Below are 17,207 nucleotides of genomic sequence, written 5' to 3' on the forward strand. Positions count from 1 at the left end.
GCAGGTGGATCACGAGGCCAGGAGTTCGAGACCAGCTTGACCAACATGGTGAAACCCCATCTCTACTAAAAAAAAAAAAAATACAAAAATTAGCTGGGCATGGTGGAGCACGCCTGTAATCCCAGCTACTCAGGAGGCTGACACAAGAGAATTGCTTGAACCCAGGAGGCAGAGGTTGCAGTAGGCTGAGATCGCACCACTGCACTCCAGCCTGGGCAACAGATTGAGACTCCGTCTCAAAAAAAAAAAAAAAAAAAAAAAAAAAAGAATACGCTCATTTTTAACTGCTTTTGATTTCCTTTTCAACAGCAGATTATTATTATTTTTTCTTTTCCCGTCTTCTCTACCCCTGTGACACCTGTACCTATAAAAGGGGAGAGAGGCAGTGGTATCTTATATTCATTTTAGTATTTATTATTTACATAAATAGTTTTAATTAATGCATTTTATGCATTCTTATTCTAACTTATTCTAAGAACTTATATATCCCTAGCACAGTGATAGATTTTACAAATATGTGCAAGATCCTTGCCCTCAATGATATATCTAGTTTGTAACTGATTTAAAAATTAATGGAGTGTACCTTGAGGATCCTTTGTTCTTTCATAAAATCTCATTATTTGTCATTCCTATGAGACCAATGGTTGACCAAGTATTGCCTTCAGTGTTAGATTCCAAGATTTGGAAGATATTATAAAGAGGGCTTTCATGGGTTACTGTTAACAATATTTGCACTTTTCTATTTGGGAAGTATTTATTGAGCTATTATAGAGTGTTGTGTTATGTACTACAGAGCAGATTTTCTAAACCTTGCTAATATTTGGAATTACCTGAGGAGCTCTTAAGAGGTGCAGGTCCTGAGGCCCTACCTGCAGAGATTTCAGCATGCTAATTCAGTAGGTATGAGTGTGTTAGAATTCAGATCACAAGTAAATGAGAGAATAGGAGGGAAGGACAGGGAGATGGTGTCAGGCATTCTTCTGAGATGCTTGGTAATAGATTTTCTTTTCTGCTTTCAAATAGAATGTCACCAACAGACTAAACTTGACTTAAAAAAAGAAACAAGGAACCAGGTGTGGTGGCTCATGCCTGTAATCCCAGCACTTTGGGAGGCTGAGGTGGGTGGATCACCTGAGGTCAGGAGTTCGAGACCAGCCTGGCCAACATGGTGAAATCCAGTCTCTACCAAAAATGAAAAAAATTAGCCAGGCATGGTGGCAGGCGCCTGTAATCCCAGCTACTCGGGAGGCTGAGGCAGGAGAATGGCTTGAACCTGGGAGGCAGGGGTTGCAGTGAGCTGAGATCATGCCACTCCTCTCCAGCCTGAGCAATAGAGGGAAACTCTGTCTCAAAAAAAAAAAAAAAAGAAGGAAATGAAATCTTCAGGTCCTCCCTGTCTTACTCTTCTCAGAATTTTTCTAATGTTTTGATCACCTGCAACAGTATACACTGATGTGGTTTCCGAACTAAAGAAAATTACTGCTGAAAGATAAAATTGAAACCAGTTGGAATCCAAATGGGGAAAACAGGGACAGTCTAACTTGATGTTTCCCATTGAGCTCAGCCAGCAACAAACAAATTGAGAGACTCAGTAATATTTTTATGTGCATAGAATAAGAACTGTATTATATGAAATATAAAAGTCTGATTTATGTGTGTGTGTTTGTTTTTACAGAACTTGCTCTTCATTTTATTATAAACCAGTATATCCCAAGTGAAATGTTACCGAACACTGTAGCTGCTTATGAGCTCTCATTCAACCCCAATAAGGATGGGATGGTAGAAACTAATTTTTTAATTTTATTAAAGTTGAGCTGTGTTTTCAGTCATTTTACATGAAAACGTATGTGAGACTATATGCGGAATAAAATAAAGGACAGTTACAGTTTTCAATGAGATAATTGATCCCTGTAGGAATGACACATTCAAAAACCATGAGGAGTATAAATGTGTTTGATTATGTGTATCCTACTTGAAAAACAGAATGTCAACAATTATAGCAAGGAGCTTCTAGATCCTAATTTGCAGGGGGAGTGTTGAACATTTTCTCATATTTGCAAAAGTGGAAGCAAGTATAAATTGACCTCAGTTGCAGAAGGAAGGGGATAAGGAATCAGACATTTATTGAACATCTTGTTATGTCAGGGGTTTGGAAACTATGGTCTGCAGGCCAAATCTAGCTGACCAACTATTTTTGTAAACAAGATGTTATTGGAACACTTCCATCCTTATTTGTTTACTTACTGTTTCTGGCTGCCTTCACAATACAATAGCAGAGTTGAGTTGTTGCAACAAAGATGGTATAACTTGCAAAGCCTGAAATATTCACTATCTAGCCTTATAGAAAAAGTTCGCTGACCTTCTTTATGTTACTGGAGCTTTTACATGTATGTGCCATTTCTTTCTCACAACATTCCTATGAAGCAGGTGTCATCAGCACATGGTATAAATAATCTAAATTTCCTATACTTCAAACCTGATGAATACATTTTTAATACCCACATTTTCAAAGTCCTGAATCCCTACTTACATGATATCTAAAATTTGTCTCAACTGCTTTTCAAAGACTCTCCTGGTTGATTCTGGGAGTCTCTGGGAATGGAGGTGATCAGAAACTAATCAGCTAATGTTCTTTGGCTTTGGATTCTTCCTCTTGCCTATGCCTTCTGTGAGCATATAGCTCCACTCTACACAACCATTTTTTTTCATCTGGCAACTCCTCTGAGCCCTTGGATTCCTGACATAATCTCCAACCCTCTCACTCCAGTTCTTTGTACATAAGTTATATGGCTAGACTAGATAAGTATGGAACACATACCCCACCCCCCTCAACACCATTGTTCCATCTCTCGTCTCTAGTCTTTATCTTCCCCTGCAACCATAAAAAATTAATAACACCCAGCACCTCCTGCAGCAATCACCAACCATCAAATTCAGAATTATATTTCAGGCAAATAAGGATACCAAGCCATGTATAATGAAAAGAAACCACAGCTTTGAGTTAATATTCAGGAAGGCACAGCAAAACACTTTGATTAGGGCCACAAGGAAGAACTCTATGAGGAATATTAAAGTGCGGGTTATGCTCAGCATCTCCACGGAAGTTTTTTATCTCAAATTATTTAGTAATAATATGTAGGAGGCAACTCTGAGTCTCCTAGTCTGAAAAGTCCTACATTGTCAATTTGAGATTATGGCTACAAATATTTCAGGGTGTTACTTTGTTGAGTCTTACTCAGCAAGGTTAATGTATGTAGCATTAAACTGAATTGTGTGTAGGATCTGCACCAAGCTGAGATGGACCATATCAAATCAGAAAAGCCTGTGTGTGATGAATGCCCAGACTGTATTCTCAACAAGAATTGTCCTATTGGCCTAGTGATACTGGTTTTTGTAGCATCGCAATTCCTACAGATATGCCTTTCTTAGTACTTTGTTTGATGCACTTAGCTCTTGGAGTTGATTGCTGGACTCACTGATTCGTGACAGGAATTCTGACATTTAAAATAACAGGAAGTTCTCTGAATAAATGGGATAGCCAGAAAAATGTCAGTTCGTATTTACAAAGCCAGAGACAACCAGTGGGTAAAGTGACTGACTTGAGCTTGAATAAGGTAATTCATATAGGTTAAAGGTTAACAGGAAACCACCTTGACAACCTCATTTGTCAAATATAGTCATGTACCACAAAACGATGTTTTGGTCAACAATGGACCGCTTATATGATGATGATTCCATAAGATTATAATGGAGCTGAAAAATCCCAACTGCCTAGTGACATGTAGCCATTGTAACATTCTAGTGCAACGCATTACTCACATGTTTGTGGTGATGTTGTTGCAAACATACTGTGCTGCCAGTAATATATAAGTATAGCACATACAATTATGTACAGTACATAATACTTGATAATAATAAACAACCATGTTACTGGTTTATGTATTTACTACATTTTTCATTGTTATTTTAGAGTGTACTCTTGTTAAAAAAAAAAAAAAAGTTAACAGTAAAACAGCCTCAGGCAGGTCTTTCACATGGTATTCCAAAAGAAGTCATTGTTATCATAGGAGGTGACAGCTCCATGTGTGTTATTGCCCCTTGAAGACCTTCCAGTGGGACAAGATGTAGAGGTGGACGACAGTGATATTGATGATCTTGACCCTGTACAGGCCTAGGCTAATGTGTGTGTTTGTGTCTTAGTTTTTAACAGAAAGGTTTAAAAAGTAAAAATTTAAAAAAAGTTTAGACAGGAAAACGCATACAGAATAAGGATATAGAGAAAATATTTTTGTACAGCTGTGCAATGTGTTTGTATTTTAAGTGTGATTACAAAAGAGTCAAAAGTTTAAAAAAAACAAAAAGTTTATAATTACTATAAGCTAAGTTGAAGTTATTATTGAAGAAAGAACATTTCTGTGAATTTGGTGTAGCCTATGTGTACAGCCTATGTCTATAGTGGTGTACAGTAATGTCTTAGGCCTTCACATTCATTCACCACTTACTCACTGACTCACCCAGAGTACTGTCCAGTTTTGTAAGCTACCTTCATGCTAAGTGCTGTATGCAGGTAAACCATTTTTTATCTTTTATATCATAATTTTACTGTACCATTTCTATGTTTAAATATGTTTAGATATACAAATACCATTTTGTTACAATTGCCTACAATATTCAGTACACTAACATGCTGTACAGGTTTGTAGCCTAGGAGCGATAGGCTACTAACCTGTGAAGTAGGCTATACCATGTAGGTTTGTGTAAGTGAACCCTATAATGTTCGCATAATGACAAAATCATCTAAAGAAGAACTTCTCAGAATGTATCCACATCATTAAACAAGATGTAAGTGTACTACTTTGAGGTAAAAACCATACTTCAGTTTTGGTATTTAAGTTACCACTTCAAACAAGGGAAATTCTTCCCTAAAACCTCTAAGACAACTTTATTTGTCCTTCCTAAAATATACATTACCTGCTGAGTTATTGAGGCCCATTTGAAAATACACAACATTAGCTATGCACGCTGTTAAACATAATGTTCTGGTGACATTTAGCAGTGTTCAGTAACTGGCTTAATGAACAGGTGTGCAAGTATATTAGTTATGCAGATGTTAATTTGCAGTAACATGTGCTTCCTGATTTGGGGTGTTCTTGTATAAACTGCAACCAGTAAGATTTGTTCCTTAATTGGGAAATCACTACAAAGTATGTCTGTGTTATCCCTACCATTAAAACCATTAGTCTTGTTTAATGTGCTCTGAACTTCAGAAACATTCTTAGTAATGCCATTCCTATTGCTTCAGGTACTATGCAGGTGTCAGAATGAAATCTACCTTTCTGTGGGATGCCTTGGTTAGTGTGCAGCTGTAGGCAACATGGAGAGGGGAAGCTTCACAGCTGTAATATGTAGCATGTGCGAGGAGACAGAAATGGAATCTCTTCCTGCCTATTGCATCAGCTTTCCCTCCTAAGGTTTGGTAAACACGTGTTATTCCTCACAAAACAGACTCGATAACAATTGAACACAAAATATTGGTTCCTTACAAACAGATTCATCTTTACCAGCATTTTTAATTATTCTTTTCCATATTGTTTGTAATTCCTGTCTACACTTGGCCCTTGGGATTTCCAAGGTTAACAGTTTGTAAACTATAAAAATGGATAGGAATGTTTGTGAGATTTATTCATATGATTTTTATTTTTATGTCAAAAAATAGGAAATTACAAAGGCTAATTTAGCAAACGCCCATCTACCAGCCACCCAAAATGAACAGATGTTAACATTTAGTCATATTTACTCCAGATCTTTGCTTTTAAGTAAATAAAACATTAAAGTTAAAATGGAAGTTTCCAAGGTTCTGCCTATTCCAGCATTAGATTCCTCCTCTTAGGCAACCACTGTCATTAACTGGTGAATATCTAGTCTATGTTTTTATAATTTTGCTACATATATACTCATCCATCAACAATACACAAGATTAGTCTCTGTTTTATTTTTAATTTAGATGAATATTATACTGCATGTACCATTTTCCATAGCTTCAATTTTTCCACTCAGCATTGTATTTGGCATCAATCCTTGTTGAAATATATAGCTGTAATACAATCACTGTAAATGCTGTGTGATATTACATTGTATTAATATGCCACAATTTATCCATTTCATAACCCCTGGGCACATGGGCTGTTTATAACTTTTCTACTGTTATAAACACTGTTGAAGTGAACATTTTTGTCTCCTTGACCACTTGACCTACAAGCAGAAATGTTGGGCTATGTTTATGACAAGCATACCTTCAAATATATTAGATGTTGATACATGCGTTTTTTAAGTCATTGCTGAATATTTACTGTCAACCATTAGCATAATCAAATTCTTCTTCATATCTTCATCAATACTTGGTATTGTGAGACTTAAAAAATTTTTCAATTTGATGACTGTTAATGGTATTTCTTCAGTTATTTTCATTTGCATTTCCCTGATCACTGGTGAAGTTGAGCATGTTTTCATTACTAGCTATATGACCTTGGGCATATGATCAAGTTTGTCCTTGATTTCCTCATTTGTAAAATGACAGTGGTTAATACCTATCATATAAAGTGGTATAAAAATTAATGCCAGATACAGAGCAGATATGTAATAAAAATTTGATTTTGGTGGTGCTTGTGAAGATTGTATTGGTGGTTACCAGTAGTAAAACTACTACTACTGCTGTTATTTTTGGTTTTTAATACTCTCATCTGTTGTGTATTGCATATGTATTTATCTATTGATCTAATCTTCTTTGCCCTTTTTTTCCATCAGGTTCACGTGATATTTCCAGAAATGCATAGATAAAGATGATTCAGAATACAGTAGAAAATAACAAAAAAAATCATTAAACCTGTCACATGCAAAAACCAGAGTAGATTTCCCATACCTTTCATTGCCATTCTTGCACTCATTTTAATATTATCAAGTCATTAATTGAAATTAAAATATTGTATATTTCAACCAATATGTTAAAAAATTGTTTCCATGTAGCTGGAATCACCTCTGGAATTGTATCCACATGGATAAAATATGTATTTAAGTATATATGGATCACAATTCTTATATTTGTATGTTATATGTAAAAGAACAATTGGCATTTACTTGTTAAATATACAAATATGTATGCGTGAAGTTACATAAATATACAAATATGTATGCATGAAGTTACATAAATTTTCAGTGTGTTTGTTGACACTACTGTTATTAGCTTTATTTACCCTGGCTTTGTATATAGTGTACTTTTTTGTTTGTTTGTTTTCCTGAGACGGAGTTTCTCTCTTGTTGTCCAGGCTGGAATGCAGTGGCGCAATCTTGGCACACTGCAACCTCCGCCTCCCAGGTTCAAGTGATTCTCCTGCCTCAGCCTCCTGAGTAGCTGGGATTACAGGCGCCCGCCACCACGCCCGGCTAATTTTTGTATTTTTTAGTAGAGACAGGATTTCACCATATTGGCCAGGCTGGTCTCGAACTCCTGACGTCAGGTGATCTGCCCGCCTCAGCCTCCCAAAGTGTTGAGATTACAGGCGTGAGCCACCGCACCCAGCCTGTATGTAGTGTACTTAATAGGAAGGGACATCCTTTTAATTCTCCTCATATTTCTTATAATATGATGCAACACATAATGTGATGCTGATTCAAAGGTATGATGTTCCCTATATAGAACTATGCTTGCACTAAGAAAATGAGAATTTCCTGAGTGGTATACATGTATTCATCTAAGCTATATTTTATGGATATTTTATGGTACCTAAGCTATATATTTTATGGATTCTTTATAACATTTATAAAGAAAATTATAAATGTTAGGTACCTTTTGGGGATACTTCCATAATTAGTGGTTTACATATGACCATGCAGTATGAGTAGATACTTATGTGTTGTGTACCATTGTATGCTCATGCTAAGCTAATTCATAGTAGGTGCTCAAGAAATATTTGGTAGATTAATGAATGTGATTCTGGCTATAGAAATCAGTCTTTCTCACTGAAATTTTAAGATAAAGTAGTTATACAAATTTTACTATGATTCATGGTTAGTTATCACTATGTAAATCATCCAATGTTACCTATTTAAAATATCTTAATACTTGCTACAAATTATAATATCTTGTCACATGTTCTGTGTATCCACCGGGATATCAGAAATTAATAGGAGATTCCTGAACATTGCCTATATTAAACTGGGGAAAGAATATAACCATGTTTACTTTATTTATGCTGATGAGCATTTCTCAGTTGTAAAGGAATACATTTATAGTACAATTGCTTGTAAAAATCCATGTATTAAAGGAAATATAAGAATACTCAGTGGGCATTTTATCTTAGATAATGAGTATCTTGATGTTAACATATCTTTAATAATAATATAAATGTCTTCATTATTAGGATTATCTTCCTACAGACAGTATTTTATAATGTTTCATTATTATTCTATTAGCAGTGCCAATTTACACACTCAAATTAATTCAATATATTGGATTCAAACCCATTTGCAATATGTTTTTTCATTTGTACGGGGAAGGTCACGTTTGACTGTAGGCCTCATTATGAACCTGAGGACCATAGGGCAATTGATGATAAAATCAATTCATGAAGTTTTTGTATCGAAACTTAAAAAAACTTTTTAGTTTCATCCAAGTAACTTCAAATAATTATAGACTTGCTATTTATTTGATGTTTTGTAACCATTAGAAACATACAGAATAAAAGTATCCTAGGATAAGTGACATTTTGAGGTCACTATGAAAGCAGGCAATTTTTAACATATGATGTGTTGAACACTATAGGGATATTTGATGTCTCATTGCTGTTCTTTGAATTCTCTATTTATCTAAGCCTGTGGTCATGATCCCTAAGGAATGCTTTTAAAACAAGAAGGCCAAAGGCAATAATAGCCACTGGTCTGTAATTATTTATCATGGCAAAAATATGATTAGTTCTGAAAGCCTGTCTAGTTAGAGAACTGTTCTAAACTTGTTTTTCTCTAGTGATTCTCAGAAAAGCAGTGCCCACTCATGGAATTCTTATCACTTTTCGAACCCAGGATTTAAGCCAAGTTATATAACACAAGGAAAATATGTTGAGATTCAAGAAAGAAAACTATGAACTATAGATATTTAGGGCATCTAATCTTAAACAATTTGTTCACTTGAAAAGGGGAGAGGCTAGACCATATTTTAATTAAAAAATGCAAAAATATAAAGTCATTAAATGAGCATTATCTATTCCTGGGTTAGTCAGGATCCTGTTAGTTTGCAGAAGCATCTTTATAGGTCCTTCATGGCACAACATGTTTTTCTTATATGTACTTGGCTAATTAGTCTCCCATAGTGAATTTTAAGGCATATTGAGATATTAGGAAAATTTTCTTGACTATTTCCTTGACTGGGTTCAAATTAGTGAATGATTCTAGAAGTAATTTCAATATGATTCAGATATTTCACATTTTATAGACAAAGGGAATGACTATTGGACTGTCATTTTCTTGTATACAGTTGTCTTAAGCTGGAACTGGCTTGACAATTAGAATAAATTAAAATGTTGATTATTGCATATGAAAGACTATGCTCTTAGAAAGATCCTTTGAAGAATATTTGAGATATGTTTTAATATATTTTAAAACATATTTAGAAATATATACAGATAAATATCAACATAAAATATATTCTTTTAATGTATTTTAAGAGAAATACATTAAAAGTCACTTTTCTTCCAGTAGTAGCAATGACTATTATGTTGAATCCACATGGCAAACTGCTTGCCATGTCTCATAAGATCATAATTTCTAAGTATAATTATCCATTCTCCTTAGACTGCACATAACTTTAGATTGGCCAGTCTGGTAAAATTTAGCACTGTTAGGAGTTTAGTTATCCAGGTAATTTATTTTATTAATATCTGGTATTTCTGTAGTATGCTCATTTAATTTTTCTGTATTTTGTACCATTAAAACAAAGGAAGTCTTAACAGACTTCCAATATTTTGATGAATTCTGTAGAATGTTGCTTCCAAGATGGTAACATCTATGAATATATTGCCTAAGTAAAAGTGTACTGTGGTTTTATGTTGCTTTTTCTCTAAAAAAGAAAATCAATAATGCATTTGTGGTCTTTTTAACAAAGATTAGGTGAATTAAAATAATATCATTATTGCCTCAAAATGAAGTTATCTTCTTAACATTGATAAAGCAGCAGCATGATTATGGTCATATATGAACCAGTGATGTAATTTAGCAGCATGAATTTGGGGGCAAGGACCTAACACTCTACTTGACTGAAAAAGTAGTAGCTTTACTTTTCTCATATTTTCTGATGGCCCCATTACTTACAACCCTGTTTTTATATTGGAAAAGGTAAACTGCCAACACTTGAGTACAATGGTAGCTATAAAATTTCTATACCGGAGGGGTTTGGGGATTTAACTTAATGCTTTATTTTCATAGCAGACAGCCACATTGTTTTTTGGGCCGGCCTACTTGGGGAGTTGGCTGATGGAGGTTATGGAAGGCTAAAGCCACTCCTTGGCACTGCTATTCCTTACCCTTTCAGTCCTTTAAACTGTTTTTAATTATACTGTTACCTTCTAAAGAAAGCAAAGTAAATCTTCTGTTCTAAGGAAGCAAATAGTATTTTTCAAATAGCGAGGGATACAAAGCTAAATTACTCAAAAGATCACATTGCTGAGTCTGTTTAATTACATGTATGCAAATGGTGCTACTGTTGTACAAATTGCAAATGGTTCATAACTATTCTTCAAAACAGTCTCAGCAGGAATTTTTATATGGCAACCTGTTTAGCAGTTAAACTTACCTTAGGTGCTTTAAAGCAATTTCACTGAATTGTTTAAATTTTAGCATATTTTGAGAGAAATGCATGTCTTCCTTTTCCCTCAATTAGTTCAGATTAGTGAGGTTGTACTATATATTTAATTCCAGTACTGCTGTAGGTACCTGGTAAAGGAGTAATTAATGTTGCGTATTAGGTAAGAAGGAGCAATTGATTTTTGTTTCATTTGGCTTATCTTTTCTGCTTAAGTGCTGATATTTAATTTGTAGTGAAAACTCTAAACAACTCTGTATTTTTATGTTTATCCTCGTCCTTGAGCTAATGAAATAAACACATTTATTGATTTCAGAATGAGCTTTATTAATGTAGTTAATATGCCTTACTAATGTTATTCCGTGTACTTGGATTAGTACCCTTATTGTTTATGAATCAACATTTTTTCTTTCAGTTCAAAAGAATGCAGAAGCATTAGAAGAAAAGAAGACTGGGCCTACAAAGAAGAAAGTGAAAGAACTGAGAATTTTGGATCCCAAAACAGCTCAGAATCTGTGTATGTAATATTTTCTTCATAGGGTTTGTATAGGTAATGGTGAGAGGGGTGGGAGCTGTTTAATGTATTTAGTGAAAGTTGTAACCTTTTTAAACAGGCATATTTAGCATCTTCTACAAACAAAATTCTGTGTAAACATGATTTGGTTGCCTTTTTGTCACTTAGCCAGTAAGGAGAAAATTCTAATTCAGCCTCTGTCAGGCCAGATGAAACTTGGGAATAGTAAAGATTTGGAAAGTAATGATAATAAAACACTGTTGGAAGACATAGTGAAACATAAGGCAGAATTGACAAAAAGTGATTTTTTTTTCCTTCTCTCTAGACCTGGGATTGATAGTTTTAGAGGATTCACTAGTTACATTGGAAAAATCCTTCTACTGCTATTCCTTTATGTCTGAAGTAATTGCGATGTGAGCTACTTAAATTGTTAACCTTAACTGCATTTAAAAACTGGTTAGTGAACCTCGAAGCCTTTAACAAACCAGTCAGCCATTAAGTATACCTTTTCTAAAGCAGATGGACAGTTAAACCCATCTTCATTTATGTAAGCCTTTAAGTTTTAACGTACTCTTCCCTGTGTCTTGAAATCAGAATTTTTGTTCTGTCACTACAGTAGACTGTGTTTAGATTTTGCTGATACTAAAACACTATGCATCAGAGATTTCCACACATCAAGCATTTCTAATTGCACGAAGTAATACCATGGGAGTTTATTTTGTTAAGGAATGTGGTATAGGGAATCATTACAATAAACAAAACATCATTCTCATGTCAGTAGAAATGTTGCTCTCAGAGAAGCAGTTTATCAGTAGCTGTTGTGAATGTGTACATTGCTTATTTGATAGTACATTTTCAAAGTTGAGATTCAGTACTTTTCTTTAAAACACAGTAGGATCTCAATTGCTGGTTGATTTCTGTCAACATTATTCTTTTAGATTGTGGAGATCTCATTTGGTCTTATGTATAAGGTAATCATTTGTCTATAGAGTGAGGATTTTGTTTTCTTTTGGTATGGCTGAAGGCATATAGACCTTTTCATGAAAAAAAAAAAACAAAATTCTTAGAAGTGTTCAAGTTCTGCGTGCCGGGCGCGGTGGCTCACGCCTATAATCTCAGCACTTTGGGAGGCCGAGGCAGGTGGATCACCTGAGGTCAGGAATTCAAGACCAGCCTGGACAACATGGTGAAATCCTGCCTCTACTAAAAAATACAAAATTAGCTGGGCGTGGTGGCTCATGCCTGTAATCCCAGCTACTTGGGAGGCTGAGGCACGAGAATTTCTTGAACCCGGGAGGCAAAGTTTGCAGTGAGCCGAGATCGCACCATTGCACTACAGGCTGGGCAACAAGAACAAAACTGTCTCAAAAAAAGAAAAAAAAGAAAAAAGAAATGTTCAAGTTCTGGTGATAAGAACACATCTGTGTTCTTTCAAAAATATGTTTAATGGAACATGTTGTTGCAAGTACCTTCTGAATAATTGTTAACTATTCTAGGTTTAATTTGCTGAATTATTCCAATATGATATCATAGATTTCCATTTAAGAAAAAGTTGGTAGGGGAAATTGTGAGTCAATATATAAAGTAAATAATAGTGTACCACAGGAATATAAGCAGGAATGCAGAGCACACTGATGATTTAGGCACTTTAATTTTTTTCTTATGTGGGAGAATTGCAGAGTAGATGGCTATGATTTTTTATTTGGTTATTTTATTGTCTTTCCTGAGAAATACTGTGTTGGATGCATCTGACAATCTCCACACTAAGTTCTTCATTGAATAAAAAGGTCAACTTGAAATAAAATCTCTTAAGTTTTCATGGGTCATTTTGTGTTATCATCCTAATCTAAAAGGCATAAGCATGTAGTGATGAATGCTATTAGTAGGAATTTTATTTTGTGTGTAAATATGCACTAGCTATAAACATTACAGCCCGAGAAAATATGCCATTTTGTCTAGATGGATAGAGTGAGTAGTCCATCAAATGGAACAACTTTTGTTTGTTCATAATTCTGTATATTAGTATTAGTGACAAATTTCATATTTTGAGTCTATGAAATGAAAATCAGGCATTTATTAGGACTTTAACATGTTGATGCTGTTCTACTTTTAATAAAATCAAATTTTATTTTAGCCATCTTTCTGGGATCATATCGCATGTCATATGAAGACATAAGAAACGTTATTCTGGAGGTTAATGAAGACATGCTGAGTGAGGCTTTAATTCAGGTAACTTGGATATTTTCCTTTTGAAATTCATTTTCACAGATTTTTTTGGACTATTCTCTTCTCAATGGAGTTGTAAGAAAATTCTCTTCTATAATTAGATTTTTAAAAAGACATTGAATAGTTTAGTAAAATCAGGAATATCTAGCTGTGTTGATAGTAAGAGGACTCAGTATAGAAAATCTAGGTTCTAATTCTGTTTCTGCCACTTTATAAGCTATATATCCGTTTCAGTATAAGCATATGCATATATAGACATATCATTGTCCATTATTCACTGTACATACAATTACATGTACTTCATCGCCAAAATGGCTGCATTAAGTGTATATTGTTCTTACCATTTTATGGGTGAAAAAGCTGAGGGGTCAAGAGGTTAAATAGCTTGCTGAAAATTAGTGGGTATTTAACATACCCATTGTTAAGTTGAGTATCTAACTTTTACCCAACTCTGTTTGGGTACATAACATGTATTGCTGATTATGGCTAGCACTTTCTGTATTTTTTATTTCATTGAATCCTACAGTAATCCTGTGAGATAAGCACTATTATTCTCATTTTACAAATAAGGAAACTGAGGTTTAGAGAGATTGCCCAATTTCACAAAGCTTGTAAGTGGTGTAAGTGGCAAAGTACCAGAACTAGGATTCAAAACAATGTCTGTCTTGACTCTAAAGCCGTTATATTATTCTGCTTTCCATGAACAAACTGTTTAATCTTTCTAAACCTCTATTTTCTCATTTGAAATTACAGGGTCATTGTGAGGTTTTAACCAAATAAAGTGCTTTGTATGATAAAGGACTATACAGATCTAACACATTATTTGAATTCTTGGTATGTCTGGCCCTGTCTGGTTTAATTTTTGAAAGGAATAACTGTAAAGATTTTTGTGGAAGGGTATAGTCATTGTAGTTTTTTCTGTTTTTCTTTATTTTGTTGTTTTTTGTTTTTGAGCCATGAGTTGGTTTTGAGTTTTAGAAAACATCAAATAGGGCCAGGCATGGTGACTCACGCCTGTAATCCCAACACTGTGGGAGGCTGAGGCAGGCAGATCACGAAGTCAGGAGATTGAGGCCATCCTGGCCAACATGGTGAAACCCTATCTCTACTCAAAATACAGAAAAATTAGCTGAGTGTGGTGGTGCGCATCTGTAATCCCAGCTACTCAGGAGGCTGAGGCAGGAGAATCACTTGAACCTGGGAGGTGGAGAATGCACTCAGCCGAGACCATGCCACTGCACTCTAGCCTGGAGACAGAGCGAGACTCTGTCTCGAAAAAATGAAACAAAACAAAACAAAACAAAGACATCAAATAGTTAAATAGCTTATGCTATAACTTTAACAATTTTGCCATATTCCCTGCAAACTCTAAATCTCAGAGAACCTGCATATATAATTTGAGCAAGTGATGTCTCTGTGGAAGCTCTTCTATTTTGGATTGTAGGCTTACATTAAAGTTTACCTCATATATATGTCTTAAATCTAGGCATGATTTTTAAAAATAGGACTAAGGAGTAATAAGATGACCTATGTCATCTCTTCCTTGTTTTTAGACCTCCATTCCCTTTTCTAAGCCTTTGTCTCTTTATCTTTTTCATGTATCTGTACATTTTACCCATATCCTGCTTTACCCACCAATTTTGTGCCTTCTGTTTGCTGAGGACTTTTTTAAAGCCAACTTGCTTTCCTTCTCAGTACCAGATACTCTAAAGTTTCTTCTCAATCCTTACCCTGTTTGATCAAAACCCATTTTCTTAGTTTTGCTTGTGGGAAGAAAACAGTTTAACATGTAGTATAATATACATAATTGGAATTGTGCTACTTGGGTACGGGTGTAGGGCCTAAGTGGCGAGTAACTTACCTGAGTTATTAAGGTTAGTATTGCTTTTATCTAGACAAATCAAATGTCTGAGTATCTTCTGGTAAGGAGGATGGATGCTCCTGGGTAGAAATAATTACATGATTTTCTAGTCCCCAAGAGAGATGGCTTCCCTCTGTCAGGAGAAAAGACTATAATCACTAGCACCTTTTTCTACCCCCAATTCCAGAACATTTGTTTCAGTGATGGAAAAGTAACATCAATTTGCCATTCATTTGAGCTGTTTACCATTTATGTCTAATTACCGTGTAGCACATTGATAATGCATGGCATTAAATGTGTATCATCAGATTAACTTTGTTGTAAGTTCTATTTGATTACAGTGCTAAACTCCATCCATGCATAATTATTGTTTTTTGCTCATGTAGCATGGTTGTCTCCTCATAGCAACAAAAACAACAAACAACAATTAAGGATACATCACTACCCAGAACTTGAATTAACAGTAGTAGTATTTTCTCTTCCAGTATGGGTCAATAGGCTCTTGCTGGGCAGACAACTAATAGAATTTAGTTAGTTGGCAGGATAATTGTCTTACTTAAAAAACAAAAAACAAAAAACAGAAAAACTTTTATTTAATCAGCAAGATCCAGCTCTAAGTTGAAGCTTATTAATAAATATCAATTTTCATTTTATTTCAAAATATCTAAATTTAAGCTAGAAAATGAGTTCTCTATGTGGGAAAAATTGAAATGGCCTAAAATATTTGCAGTAGCACGTAGAAACATTTAAAAGTACACCATATCCTGAGGTTGTTGAGGAGTTTTTAATACATGTAATTATGAGTTACTGTCAAATAATGTGTACTAAATTTTGGTGACTTTTAGAATCATTATTCTAGCCTTCAAAATTTGTTTCAGTATAATTGAATTTGATCTATTGAGAGAAAAATCTAAGACCAATCAGTCAGTGCTTTTTAGGATATCAGTGGTAAAACAGAAATATGTATAGACACACATATAGAGCATTGACAGAGTAATGAAACGAGCGGTTTGAAAAAAGTGATGCATGTGTGAAGGGAAAAATAAAAGTATGTTCTATTTGAGATCCTTAGTGCATGCAAATGATTCTAGGTAGGGAGTTTATACTTATATTCTTAAGGAATATGTGAAAAAAAGATTATCAACATAAAAGATAGTATATTATTACTGCAGAATAATTTGTAAAGATATGATAAAGCGTAGGTTGGTAACCTGGAGTTCAAAGCCCTCTTTGGGGACCCATGGAGAGAATTCAGGGGGTCCTGAACTTGTATGTGAAGAATATTACATCTTTATTTTCATTATCTTCTAATTAATATTTAGCATATTATTTAAGAGTGTAGGCAACAGACCAAAGTAGTATTAACAGTACCTGTAAGTTTTTCACTAATAGAAATAATAAATATTTTCATATCACATTATAGTTGTGGCAGAGATCTTAAAATACTGTTACAGTCATTAATGCTTCAAAATTACAGTACTTATTAGAGCTGCGACTAGAAATTATTTTTAATGCTTTAATCAAGCACTTCTATCATTATATCACTATTTTGGTAAATATGTTGATAACTATTTAAATGTAATTGGTATTTTATATAATCCGATTTATTTTATTTTATCCTGATATAGAGGTTCATAGAAGGTGAACTATAGGGTAGGGTGGGCTGTGGTTAAGGTAGTCTTCCTGGAAGAAGTGTTCTAGACTTTGAAACACTAGTAGGATTCAGTTAGAGAGGGCTAGGATAAGAGAATGGTGGC

At 34.6% G+C, this 17,207-nt stretch overlaps 1 protein-coding gene across 6 annotated transcripts in view; it reads left to right on the forward strand.

Annotated features, from left to right (window-relative positions):
- The window catches only part of DIAPH2 (diaphanous related formin 2), a 914,723-nt gene that overhangs the window by 375,272 nt on the left and 522,244 nt on the right, over positions 1-17,207 (forward strand). For all 6 annotated transcript variants that reach the window (XM_063703105.1, XM_063703103.1, XM_063703104.1 and 3 more), the window contains 2 exons: positions 11,265-11,366; positions 13,498-13,592. In XM_063703105.1, coding sequence (XP_063559175.1) covers positions 11,265-11,366; positions 13,498-13,592 — 197 coding nt within the window. The remainder of the gene's footprint in view (positions 1-11,264; positions 11,367-13,497; positions 13,593-17,207) is intronic.

The sequence above is a fragment of the Gorilla gorilla genome, chromosome X, assembly GCF_029281585.2.
Source record: "Gorilla gorilla gorilla isolate KB3781 chromosome X, NHGRI_mGorGor1-v2.1_pri, whole genome shotgun sequence".
NCBI classification, from domain to species: domain Eukaryota; kingdom Metazoa; phylum Chordata; class Mammalia; order Primates; family Hominidae; genus Gorilla; species Gorilla gorilla.